Here is an 18,443-nt window from a genome sequence, read left to right as displayed (position 1 = left end):
TTGTAGCCGAGAACTTGGGCAGCCCAACTTAGGTTTGGGTCTTGTTTCTACCTGTTACTGCTGTATGACCTTGTAAACATTACTTAACCTCTGTACTGCTCCATTTCTTCACTGGTAAGACTGAGACATTGGTACTAGCCACCTCATGGTGTCAGAAGCATTACCTAAGACAATGCACTCCTAGCAGGCATTGGATAAATGGTAGTGGCTAGTATTGTTATTTTGTTATAATTATTTGTAGCAAGAGTAAATTGTTATAATTTAAATAAGAAATAACATTTTTATGTTAACCTTTCTACTAGTGTAGAGTGGCTAAAATGAAGGGGAAGAAAGTATATTGAGGTTTATTTTTTCTTATCTTTGAAATTTTTTAATGATATATTCCTAAATTCCAAAAAAAAGCCTACTGCAGATAAAGAAATTTCAGAAAAAGAAAAAGAAAAGTACCAGGAGGAGTTTGAGCACTTTCAGCAAGAATTGGATAAAAAAAAGGAGGAATTCCAGAAGGGCCATCCTGACCTTCAGTGGCATCCTGGTGAGTTGGAGGAAGCTTTGCTCAGAGCTACACAGGGCTTATGGCACATGCCTTTGTCCCTTCCTTGAGCTCTTGTCTGGCATATCCAAGTAGTTTCCAGAAGCAATATGTGAATGAATCTTCTGCCTTCACAAGGCTTGGAGGTTGATGTTTCTACCAATAAGAGTGTGGCTTTAGGAAAGTATGGGGTGGGAGATCCCAGGTAATATGGATGAACAGTGATCCGCTGAAGCGCAGGCTCTCTTTCAACAGGGATTCTGTGTTTTTATTTACTGCTCTGCCCCCTAACCTAAAAAAAAACACTCAAAACCCAGAAAACTCCAATGCTCACCAGTAGACCAGTAGTTGAGACTCAGTAAATATTTGTGGAATAAAATCATCTAGGGTTTATGTCTTTCCTTTGAATGGCAGACATTACCTTATTAATGTAGAGATAATACTGGAAAAATATCAAAATTCTTGTGAAAGTAATACGAAATGATCTTCTGGCTCTCCTCCTCTTACTGTTTGACACAACTCCAGACTTTAAAATTTACAAATTTTAAAATAATTGGTTTAAGCCAGTGTTGAACTCAAGTGTGCTATGTGTCAAAAATAAAATGAAAAGTCCAAATTGAGTGGCTTATATTATCTGCTTTTATTTAACGTTCCCATCAGCACACATGATCCAAGCTGTATTTAATAAAGCCTATAGCTAGTTTTTGTCCTCTCGGTAGTATATGATCTCCTAAATATTCAATAATATGAAACAGACTTAATGAAGATAAAAATGAAAAATTTAGGGATGCCTGGCTGGCTCAGCAGTTGAGTGTCTGCTTTCACCTCAGGGCGTGATCCCAGGGTCCTGGGACCAAGTCCTACATTGGGCTCCCTGCGAGGAGCCGGCTTCTCCCTCTGCCTGCGTCTCTACCTCTCTCTCTGTGCCTCATGAATGGATAAATTAAATCTTAAAAAAAAAAAAAAAAAAAGGGATCCCTGGGTGGCGCAGCGGTTTGGCGCCTGCCTTTGGTCCAGGGCGCGATCCTGGAGACCCGGGATCGAATCCCACATCAGGCTCCCGGTGCATGGAGCCTGCTTCTCCCTCTGCCTGTGTCTCTGCCTCTCTCTCTCTCTCTCTCTGTGACTATCATAAATAAATAAAAAATAAATTAATTAAAAAAAAAAAGAAAGAAATTTAATTCTTTTCTTGGATTTGTTTTAAATATCACATGATTTGTGAGTATATCCTGAAGCTTATTTATAGAAAGTGTTTGAAATCTTGTTTTTAGCATAGTCAGCTTTAAAAGGAAAATCATATGGTCACAACTTCATTTTTAAATTTATTACATAAATAAAATGCACAGATTTTAAGAGTATAGTTTGATGAATTTTGACAAATGTGTTTCATCATCATTCAAGTCAATACATAGAATATTTTGATCACCCCAAGATGTTTCCTCATGCCTCTTTCAAGTCGGCCTCCCTCCACAGAGGCAACTACTATTCCTGATTTCTAGTAATGCAGATTAGTTTTGTCCTTTTATATAAATAGAATCATATTTGAAAGAAAATTATTTTTAGGTGAAAAAATTCAGAACTAATCTATAATAAGTGTTCAGCCACCAGAGACAGCAAAAAACAAATAGTAATTTTGTCATGATTGAATCAATTATCTGCATGTTTACTATTGGGGAGGTCTTACTACTAGAGTGGATCATATTGGTGATACTCTAATTTTAGCATATGTTGATACTTCAGTCACTTATGAATTTTCAGAAACTACACATGTTGGTGGTTTTGATCATTTTGATTTGCAATTTCCATTTCAGCAGATGAAGTATTTGAGAGTGTAGGAGACCGTGAACTGAGACAAATCTTTGAAGGACAAAATCGTATCCATCTTGAAATCAAGCAGCTGAACCGACAGTTAGATATGATTCTTGATGAGCAGAGAAGATATGTCTCTTCCTTGACAGAAGAGATCTCTAAAAGAGGAGCAGGGATCCCAGGGCATCAGGGACAGGTAAGCTTTACAAATTTGCATGTGTGCCCTAGGTAGCCTCTGATGGAGGGGAAGGAGGAGGGAAGGAAAGAAAGACTACTCTGTCGTCTGTTCCTACAAAACTTGGTTCTTCCATTTTTCCTCCAGGTCACTCAACAAGACCTGGATACCATTGTGAACACTCAGCATGAGATCCTGAGACAAGTAAATGAAGTGAAGTAAGTCTACAGAAGTAAAATCTGTTAGGTGATACATTTATCCAGAATTCCTGATGTCTGTCTGTCTATCTCTCTCTCTCTCTTTTTCTATGCAAGCCCGTTATTATTGTAAGGATTCTGGATAAGGATAAGAATCACTTTTCTAGATTCATTTTATAAATTGGGGAGTGGCAAGTGCAGGAACCTTTGGTATTCAAAAACTGCCAACAGGCCTAAAGTTTTGTTTTGTTTTGTTTTAATTTTTTTTAAATTTTTATTTATGATAGAGAGAGAGAGAGAGAATGGCAGAGACACAGGCAGAGGGAGAAGCAGGCTCCAGGCACCAGGAGCCCGACGTGGGATTCGATCCCAGGTCTCCAGGATCGCGCCCTGGGCCAAAGGCAGGCGCCAAACCGCTGCGCCACCCAGGGATCCCTGGCCTAAAGTTTTGAATTGTGCCAAGCCAGAAGAGAAAAAATGTTTTAGCATCTCTTAAAAAAGTACATTTGTCACGCAGCTACTTGACATCCAGGAGTATTCATACATTTCTAAAATAAAAAGAATATATGTAATAGCTAACAATTCTGTGAAAAATCCTAGAAGAGTAAGGGTAGCATTATAGGACTGTAATTACAAGCATGCCTGATGCAGGAACTTCTTTCTGATGAAACAAAACCATTTTCAAGGAAACATGCTGCGTGACTACCTCTCTTTCATTCGGTCTTGTACTCTGAGACTGAACAAGGAGTTGGAGCAGAGAGGAGGTATTGTGTCCTTGGAACTTTGATAAGTTTCTAAAAAGTATTCACTTAAGCAGATAATTAACAGCTTTCAATGCCTAGAGTAGAGAAACAGCCAAAATGTTACATTTTATAAGCCAGCACTTCAGAGCACTGCACCAACCAATACAGTCCTTGACAAACAAGAATGTCAAAGTGAGTTCTTTAACATTGGAAAATTAAACAGTACTAGGTTAAACAGGAGGTAATAATATCTACATAGAGAGATTAAAGGCAACTCCACTTATAACTGCAAATTTGTACTTCTTTCACTTGTCTGGCATTTTAAAAAATCTTTAAGTTGTAAACTCATGATTAAAATATTTATAATCCTAAATAGTTTAATTCTTTCAGAAATAGACTGGATAATGTAACATTTAAAAATTTTTTTATTTTGATCTAATTTCGGCTTCAGACTTGCAAAAATAGTAGTTTCCATGTATCCCTCACTCATCTTCCCCTAATGTGCAGATCTTACATAAACATAGCACAGTTGTCAGAGCCCAAAAATTAACACCAGTACAGTACTATTTTTTTAAATTCTTTTAAAAGATTTTATTCATGAGAGAGAGAGGCAGAGACGTAGGCAGAAGGAAAAGCAGGCTCTCTGTGGGGAGCCTGATGGTGGATTCGGTTCTAGGACCCTGAGATCATGACCTGAGCCAAAGGCAGCTGCTCAACCACTGAGCCGCCCAGGTGTCCCCCCACTGGTAACAGTATTATTAACTAAACTAATGATCTTATTCAAATTTCGCCCATTTTTCATGCATACCTTTTCTTCCATTCCAGGATCCTATCCAACAACACACATCTCATTTAGCTCTATCTCTTTGGACTTCTACAGTCTGAAATAGTTCATCCTCCCTTGTCTTTCATGACCGTGACAGCTTCTGCATTGAGCAGTTATTTGGTCCATTGTCTCACAATTTGGGTCTGTCTGGTGTTTACTTGTGATTGGATGGAGGTTCTGCATTTTTGACAACAATACAACACTGTATCATGTTCATGACATTGGCCGTGATCACTTGGTTGTGGTGGTTTCTTTGTGCTTTCCCTATTTTAAAGTTACTATCTTTCCCTCGGTGATTAATTATATTTTGGGAAAGATACTTTGAGACCATGTAAATATATAAATATCCTGTTTCAGTTTAAACTTTTGCTTGCTAATTGTAGCATCCATTGATGTCTTGCCTGAAACAAGAATGAGATGTTTCCCAAATGCTGATTTTTTTTTCTATTTTCATCATTCCTTCCCATGTTTTATTGGAATTCTGTAAGGACCAGCTCTCTTCTGCTCCATTTATTTATTTAATCAATTATTTATATCATACGGACTCATGGGTATGTATTCTATGGTCACAGTCCTACCCTATCATTATTTATTGCTCAAATTATTCAGCTCTGGTAATTAAGAACTCCTCCAGATTGGCTTCTGTGTTCTTTGAACAAGTTCCCATCTTTTTTTTTTTTTTAAAGAGTTTATTTATTTATTCATGAGAGACAGAGGAGTGGGGGTGGGCAGAGGGAGAAGCAAGCTCCTTGCAGGGAGCCTGATGCGGACTCGATCCCAGATCTTCAGGATCACGCTCTGGGCCGAAGGCAGTGCTAAACCGCTGAGCCACCCGGGCTGCCCAAGTTCCCATCTTTTTTAAAAGCATTTCTTTACCTTCTGGTGCTACACTGTGTCTTAGTCTCATTTTGTATTTTCTCTGCCCCAGCTCTAGAATCAACCACTTCTCCAGTGAGCCTTGGTTCCTTTTATTGAAGAAAGGTATTTAGAAACCCAAGATCTGGACAGTTGGGTGTGCTCATTACCTCTGCAGTGCTGCTGCTTCTAGGCCCTCTCAGTAGACAGAGAGAGCTAGGGAATATATGAATGTATACTAACCCACAAATATACACATCTTTATTTTTGTACCCATCACTCTACATTTGCATTTAAAAACCCTGAGAGTGGGCAGCCCGGGTGGCGTAGCAGTTTGGCGTCGCCTACAGCCTAGGGTATGATCCTGGAGACCCGGGATCGAGTCTCACATCAGGCTCCCTGCATGGAGCCTGCTTCTCCCTCTGTCTGTGTCTCTGCCTCTCTCTCTCTTTCTATGAATAAATAAATAAAATTAAAAAAAAAAAAAAACCTGAGATATCCAGGCACCTTGGATTCTGATTGGACTCAACTAGGCTGAATGTCATAGAATCTATTTTCACCTTCTTTCCTTATTTAAAAATTCTTCCTCCAGGAGGGAGAAATTTGGTCTTTATTATCTATAATATATTTACTTATTTTAGTGTACACAAAATGTACCCATAAAGTGGTATTAAATTGGTAACTTGTATCCCTGTGAGAAATATATTCACTGATGGATTTATGTAAAGGTCCTTCTGTGTCTAACCGTCCAGTTTGTAATGCAGACACTATTTTCCAATTACTTAGTACGGTTCTCTCCCCACCCTTTTCAGTATGGTTGTGATATGCATTTATAATGGAGTTAGGTTCTTTGTTAGTGTTTGTATTCTTCCTATATCCTGGTTGATTTTAATTGTGTGTTTTTGGGGTATATGAAGGATATGCGAAAATGGTAGTTCTGAGAGACTCTTAAGACGAAATTTGTATGTTCAGTACCCCTCTTCATCACTACCACCTCACTCCCATTTCCCCCCCTTCCTAGCCTTTTCCCACCACCCCCTGTTGGTAACTTATCCCATTAATTTCTAGTTTGTTCTTCCTGTATTTCTCCTGCACATGTGTATTTTCTTAGATTCTCTTCTTTCTTACATGAATGGTAGTATATTCTAGACACTCTTTTGTGCTTTGCCTACTTCACTTAACAGTGGTACTAGAACGTCTTAAGATTCAATTAGTGGTTAGTAAATCCTAGTCATCTGGCTGTTTTATCCATGAAAACACTTACTTAGAGTCGTTAGCACTCCTCATAAACTCCCACCCGTTGAGAACAAATGTCATGCATACCATAAGTTAAGGTAAAAACTGAACTCAGATTTCTGAATTTGTCCTCTAGAGCTTTTTTCCTTCTGGATAGGCTTCAGAAACTGTAAAGAGAGAGGAAATATTTGCCTTTTATGGAGAGAGTGGTGTATGTCTATGGGTTTTCATATACCAAGAATCATAAAATTTTTTTAACAGTATGTAATACAGTACCCTTCAGTTTACAGAAAAAGAAAACAAGGCTCTGACTGTTAAAGGGTCACAATATAAGAGTCAGAATTAGTTTTATTATCTCTTCACTTTGAAATGCTATTTCTAGCATACCAGAACACCTTACCAATTTTTATTTTCATTTTAGACATTTTCAAACATACAAAGAAGTTGAGCATAAAAGCCATCCGTCAGGGATCCCTGGGTGGCGCAGCGGTTTGGCGCCTGCCTTTGGCCCAGGGCGCGATCCTGGAGACCCAGGATCGAATCCCACGTCGGGCTCCCGGTGCATGGAGCCTGCTTCTCCCTCTGCCTGTGTCTCTGCCTCTCTCTCTCTCTCTATGACTATCATAAATAAATAAAAAAAATTAAAAAAAAAAAAAAAAGCCATCCGTCATACCCCATCCCCCAGTTGGAACAGTTGTTAATGACTGGATGTTGTCAGCCTGCGCAGTTCATCCTGAAGTACCCCATCAACCCCTCCAAATTTTAGTGGCAGTCATGGCCATACCCTGAATCCCTCATCTCCTGAGAGAGCGAAGGGTGGCACTCTCACTCTAAAGCCCCATCTCCGTTTGTTTTTGTTTTGTTTTGTTTTCTTTTCTTTTCTTTTAAATTTGTTTCTTTGAGAGAGGCAGAACATAAGCAGGAGGAGGGGCTGAGGGAAAGGGTGAAGCAGGCTCCCTGTTGAACAGGGAGCCCTCTTCTGGGCTTGATACCAGAATCCTGGGATCATGACCTGAGCTGAAGGCAGACATGTAATCAACTGAGCCACCCAGGTGCCCCATAAACTGTAGTTTTATAAATTATTTTCCAATCCTGAATACAATTGAATATTCCTAAATATTAATTTTTTAAAAATCTAACTTATTGGGCTTAAAAGTATATCTAAACTTTTATAGTATATGACTAAAAAAAAATCATTTTTCTAGCAATTCCCTTGTCTAAAGGGATTTTCTGTTTTAGGAATTCCATGAGTGATACTGTCAGACTGGTCAGCGGCATACAGCATCCTGGATCTGCAGGGGGAGTTTATGAGTCAACTCAACACTTCAATGACATCAAAGAGCATCTTCACATTGTGAAGCGGGACATCGATAACTTAGTGCAGCGAAATATGGTAAGCTCTTGCCTTCTACTTTTATAATTACCAGTCTTCCTTAGTTAGAAAAGGAAGAGTACATATTCTACTGAAAATATTTTAATGTTTTACTTAATACTAATGTTTATTTTTAGTATTCAAGGTAGAATTATTCCATATGATTCAAATGTCTTTATGTTCCATGCTTCCTTACTCTGTTGAATAGAATTTTTTAAAAAGTACTTTGCTTTTCCTATCATTGGAGCTGTCACAGTCTCAGACTTCTGTTTTCTAGATTCTTTGTGTAAATTTTCTTTTAAAAAAAAAATGGTTCTTGTTATCAGTAATGCTATCTTTAAACAGCTTAAAAATGGTGAACATCTCTTGACCCTTTGCTGAGACAGACTGATGCTGGATACCTCCTACTTCTCTGGTCTGGGCAATGAGGAAGCCCAGATCTGAGACTGGCTGACTGGTAGCGTCATTCTTTAAGACTCTTCTCTTTTCCAGCAACTTTTCCTTTCTGACTTGAATCACTTTTTTTTTTTTTTTAAGATTTTATTTATTTATTCATGAGAGACAGAGAGAGAGAGAGAGAGGCAGAGACACAGGCAGAGGGAGAAGCAGGCTCCATGCAGGGAGCCCGACGTGGGACTCGATCCCAGGTCTCCAGGATCAGGCCCTGGGCTGAAGGCGGCGCTAAACCACTGAGCCACTAAAAACCAGTGGCTGGTTTTTAAAAAAAAAAAAAAAAAAAAAAAAAAAAAACCACTAAAACTTTTTTTGTTCGTTTGGTTTTGTTTTATTAGGCCTTTTTTTTTTTTTTAAATGTAAGCCCCGTCTATATTTTTAGAGATTGGCCATAAATATTAAAAATAGGTAATGTGTTTTCAAAGTTTAATATGCATAAGAAATAGTATTAGACAATAGACCTGTGGTACTTACAAGTTTTTTCTGTTTTAAGTTTTTCCTTAACTTACTACTGGCTTTCAAAACCTTTATGAAATTTACAAATGTTTGTAGTATTTGCCTCTTCCCCTTCCAGTACAATCTTCTTGAAATGATCAACATTAAAAATTTGATGGGGAACAACTCAGCACAAAAAGGGACTGGAGAAATGAACAGAGTGTTCTTGGGAAAAGCTTGTACGATATATGAGCAGATGCTCAGGCTACTTAAATAATAAGAGAAATGAAAAATAAATAAAACTTTCCTGTGATACCACACCTGTTTGACAAAAAGCCAAAGTCTGACAACATGTTCTGTTGCGAAGACTTGAGGAAAACAGAGTAGCACATTGCTTGAGGGGATACGAAATGGCATAGCCCTTAGGAGATTTGCCTATTTAACCCAGCATTTTCACAGCTATTCTGGCAATAAAACAGGTATGTAGGGGCACCTGGGTGGCTCAGTTGGTTAAGCATCCAGCTCTTGATTTCAGCTCAGGTCATGATCTCAGGGGTGTGAAGTGGAGCCCTATTTTGGGCGCTGTGCTCAGCAGGGAGTCTGCCTGGGGATTCTCTCCCTCTGCTCCTCCCCTGACTGTTGCATGCTCTCTCACTCTTTATCTCAAATAAATCTTAAAAAAAAAAAAAAAAAAAAAGAAAATCCCTAGTATGCTCAAATCTGTTCTTACAGGAGTATTTCGAATAGCTCTAAAAGACTGGGGACATGGGATCCCTGGGTGGCGCAGCGGTTTAGCGCCTGCCTTTGGCCCAGGGCGCGATCCTGGAGACCTGGGATCGAATCCCACATCGGGCTCCCAGTGCATGGAGCCTGCTTCTCCCTCTACCTATGTCTCTGCCTCTCTCTCTCTCTCTGTGACTATCATAAATAAATAAAAATTTAAAAAAAATAAGTAAAAAATAAAAGACTGGGGACAGATTGAAGAAGTGAAAAGTAACAAGATGGCAATTATGAACGAGATTGTACTGATAATTATACTCAATGTAAATTTCCTGTAAATTTGGATCTAGACTAAAGTTCAGATGGTTTCTCACATCTACAGAGTAAGATAGAATTCAAAGAAGTCTAACTTTTACACTTGTACTTTTTATTTCATCCCTGTAAGGAACAACTGAGTAACTGGGTGGGTGGGTGGGTGGGTGGGGTTATAGTTCCTCTGTCCACCGTTTCTTTGCTTTTGTAATATAAGCAGAAACTGTGATGAAATCTTCCCCCTTTTTACAGATAGTAGCATACTGTAAATAGTTGTCTTCCTGCTTTCTTTCACTTACCAGTGTGCCTGTAGTGATGCACAGATGTTCCTTATTCCTCTCACAGCTGTCTGAACCCCATTATGTGACGATCACAGTTTATAATTTCTACTGAGAAGTCAGTCTTATTTTCTTTGTATGTATTTTTTCTCTGCTTTTAAGATTTTTTTTTTCTGATACTGAGCTTCAGCAGTTCGATTATGATATGCTTTGCTTTTGTTTTCTTTGTGCTTCGGGTTTAATATCTTGATTCTATGAGTTTATAGTTGCTGTTAAATTTGGAAAATCTTTAGCCATATTTCTTTCCATTGTCTTGCTAGACTTTTTCTAGTCATGGGTCACCTCTGTTGCTGTGCCTTCAGGTGTATCAATGTTTTGCTCTGCAGTGTCTAATGTGTTGTTCAGCTCCTTCAAAGTATTTTTCTGTGTGTTAATCTCTGGAAAGTCCATGTAGGTCCCTTTTTGATATCTGCCATTTCCTCATCATGTCTATATTTTTCTCTACAGTCGAAGCCCAGATATCAATTTATAGTATGTTTTAATGTCTTTCTTGGGTAATTCCATCATCTGTGTCATTTCTGGGTCTATTTTTACCAATTAATTTTTCTCCTAAGACTGGGCCAAATTTTCTTCTTTGTGTACCTGGTAATTTTTCATTGGTGGCTGAACATTTCTGCCTTTACATTATTGGTTGTTGGGTTTTATTGTATTCCTTTAACTAGCATTCAGCTCTGTTGTGCTCTACAATTAAGTTTTGGGAATTAGTTGGCTTCCTTCAGGGTGTGCTTTTTAAGTTTTGTTAGAATGGGTCTATTAAGGTTTCTCAGTCCCAGCACCATTGATATTTTTGTACCAGATACTTGTGTTTTGTGGGAAGCTATTTTGTGTATTGTTGGCCTCTACCCATTGGAACAAAGAGCCCTTCCCGTGAGCTCTGGGAATTGTTTGGTTTTAGGTGGTTCTTTCCTAGCCTTGTGGACTTTCATACCATACACGTGCAGATTAGATTCAGCCAAAGATTTGAAGGGCTCTTCTGCAAACTTCCAAAGCTTTCTCTGCCATTATCCCTTTTCATGTTGTGTCACACCGCCACCTGGACTTCCCTCAGCTGTAGTCTCTGACTTCTCAGTTCAGCAGGACCACTCAGTTTTCTCTGGGGGCCCTCCCTGGACTGCAGAATCTGCCTCCAGGCATTAAGCTGCATCTGCCATGGGTCCCAGCTTGCCTGACTCCTTTTTCTTGGCTGTCACAGTTGTAGAGGCCTTCACTGCCTGTGACCAATGTTTGATAACAGTTGTTTCATATATCTTGTTTTCTAGTCCTAGGTGGAAGAGCTGTTCCTAATCAGCCCTTCGGAGGTGGAAGCAGAAATTGCTTCTCCTATCCCATGATTTTCGTTAAATATTTATATTAATCCTTCAATAAGCATTTTTTCTTCCTAATTTTCTTTTTTCTTTTTTTTTTTTTTTTTTTAAAGATTAATTGATTTATAGCTGGGCACCCGGATGGCTCGGTCAGTTGAGTGTGGGAACTCTTGGTTTTGACTCAGGTCATGATTTCATGGGTGGTGGGACCCTGAGCTCAGTGCAAAAAGTCTGTGTGGATTCTCTTCCTCTACCCTTTCCCCAGCTCTTGCATGCACACACACACACACCTTCTTTCTCTCTCTCTCTCTCTCTCTCTCTCTCTCTCTCTCTAAGATAAATCTCTTTTTTTAAGATTTATTTCTTTTAGGGATGTCTGAGCAGCTCAGTGGTTGAGCATCTGCCTTTGGCTCAGGGCGTGACCCCAGGTTCGGGGATCGAGTCCCACATCAGGCTCCCTCTGCCTATGTATCTGCTTCTCTCTCTGTCTCTCATGAATAAATAAATAAAATCTTAAAAAAAAAAAAAGATTTCTTTCTTTTAGACAGCATGTGTGAGCAGGAGGAGGGGCAGAGAAAGAAGGAAAAGAATCCCAAGCCGACTCCTCACTGAGTGCAGCCTGCCCCATAGCTCCATCCCACAACCCTGAGATCACGACCTGAGCTGAAACCAAGAATCTGATGCTCACCGACTGAGGCACCCAGGCGCCCCTTTTAATTTCCGTTTTAATTTCTTTTCTGATTCATGGGTTTAAAGTGGTCTTTCTTTGGCCTCCGCGCCACCAAATGATGATCCCATAATTTCTTGCTATCTAGTTCACTGCCTTTGCCTTCAGACGGGTGTTATTTTAGACTGGATTTGTTTCTAGATCTGCTAGTCATCTTCTGCAAGGTGGTTGATCCATATTACCCAGTCTACCTTCCCAGAAGTCCTAATACCTTATATGTTATGTGGAGCTTTCTGTCGTTAAAAGTTTTTTTTATTTTAAATACCTGTTGTCGTTTAGGAAAGAAAGTTTATATGTTAAATAACTTTCCTGAGGTCACTAGCTAGTAAGTGATAGAAGGGAAGAACTTAGATCTTTAATATGTAATCTTCTCTCCTTTATATTTTTGGATACTGCCTTTCTTACCTATATTTTATATATGTCTTAGATATTCGTATTTTTCAAATATGACTTAAGAGTTTTCTTAATGACCATTACCTCTCATCCAGAGTGTTGTTGTCTATTCCCTTAGTTCTGTTTGAGGTTACTTTCTACCAACTATAGCCTGTGTTGCAGTGTCCAGGTTGATGCTGTGAGTGGTACATATATGCACTGAAGAGCGTTGTCCCACAGATATAAACATACTGAGAACAATTAATCCTAGAAACTGTTCTGTCCGGATACCTCGAGTAAATCTTTGTTCCTGGCATGTAATTACTCCCTTAAAGTAGAAGGAATACCCATGGACATAGGGAAAGAAACATTTTTCAGAATACTAATTAGTACTGTTGACTGCTAGGAGTTTGGGGAGGATGAGGGCTAAGAAAAAGCCATTATATTTGTCAGGCAGCTTATGGAGGGCGGGGGTGACCATGTCATTGCCTGAACTAGAAATAATTACTCTAGTACAGCAAGTATAAACTGGGTGTGTCCAGGGAATTCATGGTCTGTGACCATCAAGAACACAAAAAATCATCATCACTGTGCTGAAGATTCAAGCCAGATGGCAGTGCGTTAGTGACTGGATCGTGAAGGCAGAGGCCTTCCAATGTTGACTACTCTTCCCGAAAGTTAGGTGGTAGGGGTTCCCGGCTGGCTCTGTCAGAGCACGCAACTCTTGATCTCGGGGTCATGAGTTTCAGCCCCACATAGGGCATAGAGATTACTTAAAATTAATAAATTGAATAAGCTTTATTTTTTAAAATATTAAGTGGTAAAAGTTAAGGGAGCAGAAATGTTTATGGGACAAAGAAATGAAAATCTTGAGTTTATGTAGTTAACCATGAATTTTATAAAGCTTTTGCATTTATTTCTGTTTCTAAAATACCAATTTGACTAATTATAATAGTTCTTTGCCTTACAGCCATTGAATGAAAGACCAAAATGCCCAGAACTACCACCATTTCCATCATGCTTATCTACGATGCACTTCGTTATATTTGTAATGGTACAAACGGTGTTATTCATTGGTTATATTATGTATAGGTAAGTCTCTAAAATTTGACTCAACGTTTTTCTGTATTTGTTTAATTTTAAATACTCAAAGTTATCTGTGCACCTAACAGAACTTTCAGTACTTGTAAAATTTGGTTTAACACAAAGAAAGTATTATTTGTAGTCTATCTCAGTCACGTGGAGTGCATGTATAGAATATATGCTTATCTTAATGCATTTTATACTTCAAAAGGCAATGTGCATTTCAATTTTAAGGAATCCTATTTCTTTCTGAAGTAAAATATATAGAACTCTCAGTTTTTTTCTTTCTCCTCTTCCTTAGGACTCAGCAAGAAGCAGCTGCCAAAAAATTCTTTTGACCACCATTTTCATATGTGTACATCATGTATGTATGTACAAAATGTCTTTTTGAGGGAATTTAAGTATTTAAATTGCTTCATAGTCTAAATTATTAAATTTTGTATAAAATGACTGTTTAAGCATTGATTTGCATTAAGAATAAACATTAAAGACAACCACATGTAAATTTGTGCATAGTACATAAATCTATTTAAATTTCAGTGAATTTCTGGCCAGTAGAGTATAGCCACTGAAAAGAATATTGATAAGATGGTACATAATAGAAAATAGGGCACCCCCCCCCGATGTGAAACTTACCCCTGTCTCCAGAGTTGGAAATTTCTTTATTTTACATAAATACACACTTTCCCTCCTTCCCCCTAGACTATGTGGTCTAAGAGCTCCCCACCATTTTATTTTATAACCAGAGTCTTTTTAGAGGTCAGGATTAGGATTTCCTACTCCAAGACCCAGTCCTGCAGTTCTTGAATCTAATATAATCTCCTTTGAAATCAAAGAATATTTTGTCTGAGAGCTTTAGGATCTAGAAGATAAGCTTCAGAATGTTGAAGTATCTTTCTGATTATCAATAACACATTCCACTTTTAAAGGAAATTTGGGGAGGACAATTAATAGCTGCTCTTTGCCTGAAAAACCATTTACGTGAAAACGTTTCTCTGTTAATGGTCTCTGTTTGTCTTCCCCCTGCTGATGTGCTCAGTTCAGGACTGCTCACACTCGGGAATGTCTCCATGCCAGCAGTATCAGGTCAATAGTAGGAAAATGATTGGATTTATTTAGGAATTTATTTATAAATTTATTTATTTAGGAATATGGATTTATGTTTGTAATCTAGGGAACTTATTTCTCCCATTTTGTATGGTATATAAATTCAGCTCAGATTGCATGTCCTGAGGATATTTTAAGTTCACGAAAAAATCTGCTATGTTTTGGTTTATGTCACTTTGTACGATCTGGTGTCGACTTGGTGTCCTTTAAATCCAGGAGGCTGCGGTAGAAGCAGTGTTAAGACTCCTGAAGGCAAAATTTAAAAAATAGAATTAATACTTCTGACTTCTTTTTCTTAATGCCCGAAGTAAGGATATCGTGAAACACTTGTTAGGAAGCTTAACCTTGAAATGTCAGACTGGGAAGGGCAGTTGTAGTCTTTGTACATAACTGTTCTAGGCATTACAGAAACAGTCTGTAAAGGACATTTTAAAATGTAAACTTAATGTTTTCACAGCTGATGTAGACCTGGTTTTTTGGTGGCTTGAAAATACTTTTTACCTCTTTTAGCTAAATCGTTAATCTTTCATTTGTCATAGAATACAAAATAAAAAATAATGCTGTTTTATAAAACAGTACCATTTCATTCTTCCAGACTTCATAAATTTGTTCTCAAATGTCATTTACAGATTGGGCTAACTGCCTAAAATCTATACAAAGACTATGAGGAAGCCTGCATTATAGCAGTACCTACTTCGTACTATGTACGCAAACAGTCCTAGCACTACTTTTTCTATTAGCATTTATCCTGGAACGCTGAATGAGAACATTCTAATGGCGACTCACTCTACTTTCAGTCGCTTTAACAGAGAAAATGCTTTTCTGATATTTCTCCTTTGTAGTATTCACCTTTTGAAATTCATGTTCCAGAGACATCATCACAGAATTTGCTCTTAAATCTGTGAAAGAAAAAAAAAAAAAAGAAAAAAGAAAACCTTCAGAAGAATATTGATGTTGTGGGCTGTGAAAGTTGGGAAATCCGGCAAAGTATCCAGAGTTAGAACATCCATGGTCACATGTGCCTGAACGCACCAAGGGAGCACCAGGCGTCTGTGTGCCTGGTGCATTTATCAGGCTGCGGTGCAGGAGGAAGTGTGCTGACCATTACTAATTCAAGTGCAGACAGCTATTAGGAGAGCGCATGAATCTTTCTTTTTTACTTAGTAATTTACTAGAAAATCAGTAAAGCAGTTCACACACAGGCTGTTCATCATATTATTTGAAATTCGGTCTATTTTCCTCAAAGTCATGGACTTTATGTGGCTCATTTCTGAAGAAAAATGTTTGCTCTGTGGGAAAATCAGTCACTGCCAGGATTCTTTCATTTCTGTACTATTTTGTATAATTAAATTTGTTAACTTCTCTCTCACCAGCAAGTATTTTACAGGTGCCTTGGATTAAAACAAAATTGATCTTAAAATTTTAGTGTAAGTCATTGTGCTTGTGATACCACTTTTAAAAAGAAATCCAATTACATAACGGCTAATACTTTTATTTCATGTACCTGTTTGTCTTCTAATTGTTTGAATGTTTTATTCAGCTTGAAACTTTACTAAGAAGCCACAAACGATAAACAATGTTTTGTTATGTATTAAAGGAACATCAGTGTTTCTCAAAGTGTAGTCCATGGACCGTGTGGGTCATGGCGTGCTTGTGAAGCATACAGATTGCAGGGCTCCATTCTAAACCACCTGAATCAAAATTCAGGGGCGGGCTTCAGAGTATCACTTTGCAACAAGCACCGCAGGTAACTCTGAGCACATTAGTGTCTGAGAACCACTAAGATGGGGAGTGGGGAAAAAAATAAGTACTTTGTTTTGTTGGTTTAAAGCTGAGCTGAGAGCATAATATGCCATTTTCATTGCTGATAACATTAGCAAATGTGCAGATTCTTTTATACTTACAATGTTCTTTTTACTAAAATTCTTGATTTATTAACAACCACAAACTAAACCCAGATTGTCGCCTGTAGCTCTTGGTACTTTGGTTGTTGGCTTTTAAACTTACAGAATCATCAGATCATGGTCAAGCCATGTAAACTCCCATCTCACAGTCTGCCTGCTAAAGCTTTTTGCGTTCCTGATTGCGATTTTTGTGACATTTTATCTAGGACAATTGTACTAGGGAAAACAAATTACTTGAATAAGGGATCGCCTGACCCGATGTGTTGCAGAGATACAATCTTTGTAAAGAACTTAAATAACACTTGTGAATATTAAAATGTGATTATCCTTTTCCTTTTCCTTGTCCGTGTGCTTATTAAGCAGGGAGATAGTGAACAAACGATTATGTGGGGGATTTTTTTATTTATAAGAGCTAATGTAAAATCACCACTTGCAACTTTTTAGATCTGTATGTTGCCTGTTTAATATATTTCTTTTAAACTTTAAAAGGGTTTTCTATCCACTGTTAATTTCAATTGGATAACATTTTGTCAAGTGTTTTTTTTCTGATTGTTACTTGATGCTAGCTGGAATTCAAGAAATGACATTGACCTTATTCAAATAAAGAAATATTTTAGTAAATTTACTTCTTCCTTTATTGATCTTGGTTAATAAGTAGTCATTTATTTTCAGGTAGGCCTGGGTTGTGATCCTGACTCCTTTATCATCTGCCATTTGCTTAACACTATGCCCTAGGTGACCCACCACATGCAGCTTCAACATCAACACATGGAATCAGAACAAGAGAAGTAGAAATGAGAATGGGTATAGCTTTTCCTTGCTGGTAATGACAAACACCAACCAATTAAAACTGTCTTTGATGTTTTCACCTTTAAAAAAACCAAATACTGATAAAAGTGTAGTTAAGCTGGAACTCTTAATCATTACTATTGGCAGCTTTAAAAAGTACTTAAATCTTCTTGGCCAGCACTAGTGATTTAACCAAGTACATCCACTTTTGAGAGCCCATGCAGTATTGAAAGGAGGACTTTGGTGTCAGACAAAAATGGGTTTAAATCTTGGCTCTGCCATATACTAAACATCATCTTAAGTTTCCTTACAATATTTATCTCACAGGATTGGTAGCGCTGTAAAAGAGTCTTTTAAGGTGGTTTCAGAAAATGGTAGATCAAGGTAATGGACTCTCTTCTGCTGTAACAAATACTGCATAGAATAAATAAAACCTTTAAGTAAATTAGATGGGTTTGAAAGGCATCAGAGGAAATGACATAATGCCTGATGAGCGAGCCTGCTGGGGGAGGGTGGGGTGGGCGGAAACTAGACTATGCACAGGTAAACCCTCACACTGGTCAGAGGTTATGCAGTTCACTTGGACATTGGAGATGTGCCTTGCCCGCCCTGCCATAATAGAGATTTGGTACATTCAGCTGTGATGAGAAGCCTTTGGAGGGGGTACGCCTGGTTGTCCCATGTCATAAAGCTTGGGATATTTATTTTCCTTTCCTGGAGCACTAAAAGATTCTACACATAGCAGATAGTTTATTGGATGTCTCAAATGGAAAGGCTGTTGTAATAAATTGAGGAATAAAGAGATTTTAAAGACACTCCATTTTCAATGGAATCACCTATTGAGGAGACCATGAGAGATTTGACTTCATGAAAACGGTGGTGGTGGGGGGTGGGGGTAATCAGCTGCCACACCCGCGTGCCTGTAATGCCTGATTACCCCCTCCCCCGCATCCATACGGAAAAGTGTAACTTGAAGGGTTTCACTTTCGGACCAGCACGATTAACATAGGTCAGATCTTCAGCAGATTGTCCTCTTCCTGGGAAATAAAGGTGGTTTTCAATCTCATGAAACACTGCAGTGTTCCCTAAAGGAGGGTCGTGCTGAACTGAGCAAACAACCCCAGGCGGTGGCTTTCACCCTGTCAGCTGAAGGG

The 18,443-nt window shown here is 38.4% G+C and overlaps 1 protein-coding gene across 3 annotated transcripts in view; it reads left to right on the top strand.

The window, feature by feature from the left end:
- Positions 1-17,121, top strand: part of LOC129495537 (protein ERGIC-53) — a 29,628-nt gene extending 12,507 nt beyond the window's left edge. The window contains exons 8-14 of one of the 3 annotated variants that reach the window (XM_055303125.1): positions 403-535; positions 2,344-2,537; positions 2,664-2,734; positions 7,613-7,766; positions 13,377-13,498; positions 13,791-13,853; positions 15,467-17,121. In XM_055303125.1, the coding sequence (XP_055159100.1) occupies positions 403-535; positions 2,344-2,537; positions 2,664-2,734; positions 7,613-7,766; positions 13,377-13,498; positions 13,791-13,827 (711 nt within the window). In that variant the 3' untranslated portion in view covers positions 13,828-13,853; positions 15,467-17,121. Of the gene's footprint in view, positions 1-402; positions 536-2,343; positions 2,538-2,663; positions 2,735-7,612; positions 7,767-13,376; positions 13,499-13,790 lie in introns of all 3 variants that reach the window. The other 2 variants (XM_055303126.1, XM_055303124.1) reach the window with 2 other exon arrangements.
- The last annotated feature ends 1,322 nt before the right edge of the window (positions 17,122-18,443 follow it).

This window comes from Nyctereutes procyonoides, unplaced genomic scaffold (genome assembly GCF_905146905.1).
Source record: "Nyctereutes procyonoides isolate TBG_1078 unplaced genomic scaffold, NYPRO_anot_genome, whole genome shotgun sequence".
Classification (NCBI taxonomy): domain Eukaryota; kingdom Metazoa; phylum Chordata; class Mammalia; order Carnivora; family Canidae; genus Nyctereutes; species Nyctereutes procyonoides.
Note: the sequence above shows the minus strand (reverse complement) of the source record. Positions and strands in the feature narration are given on the sequence as shown.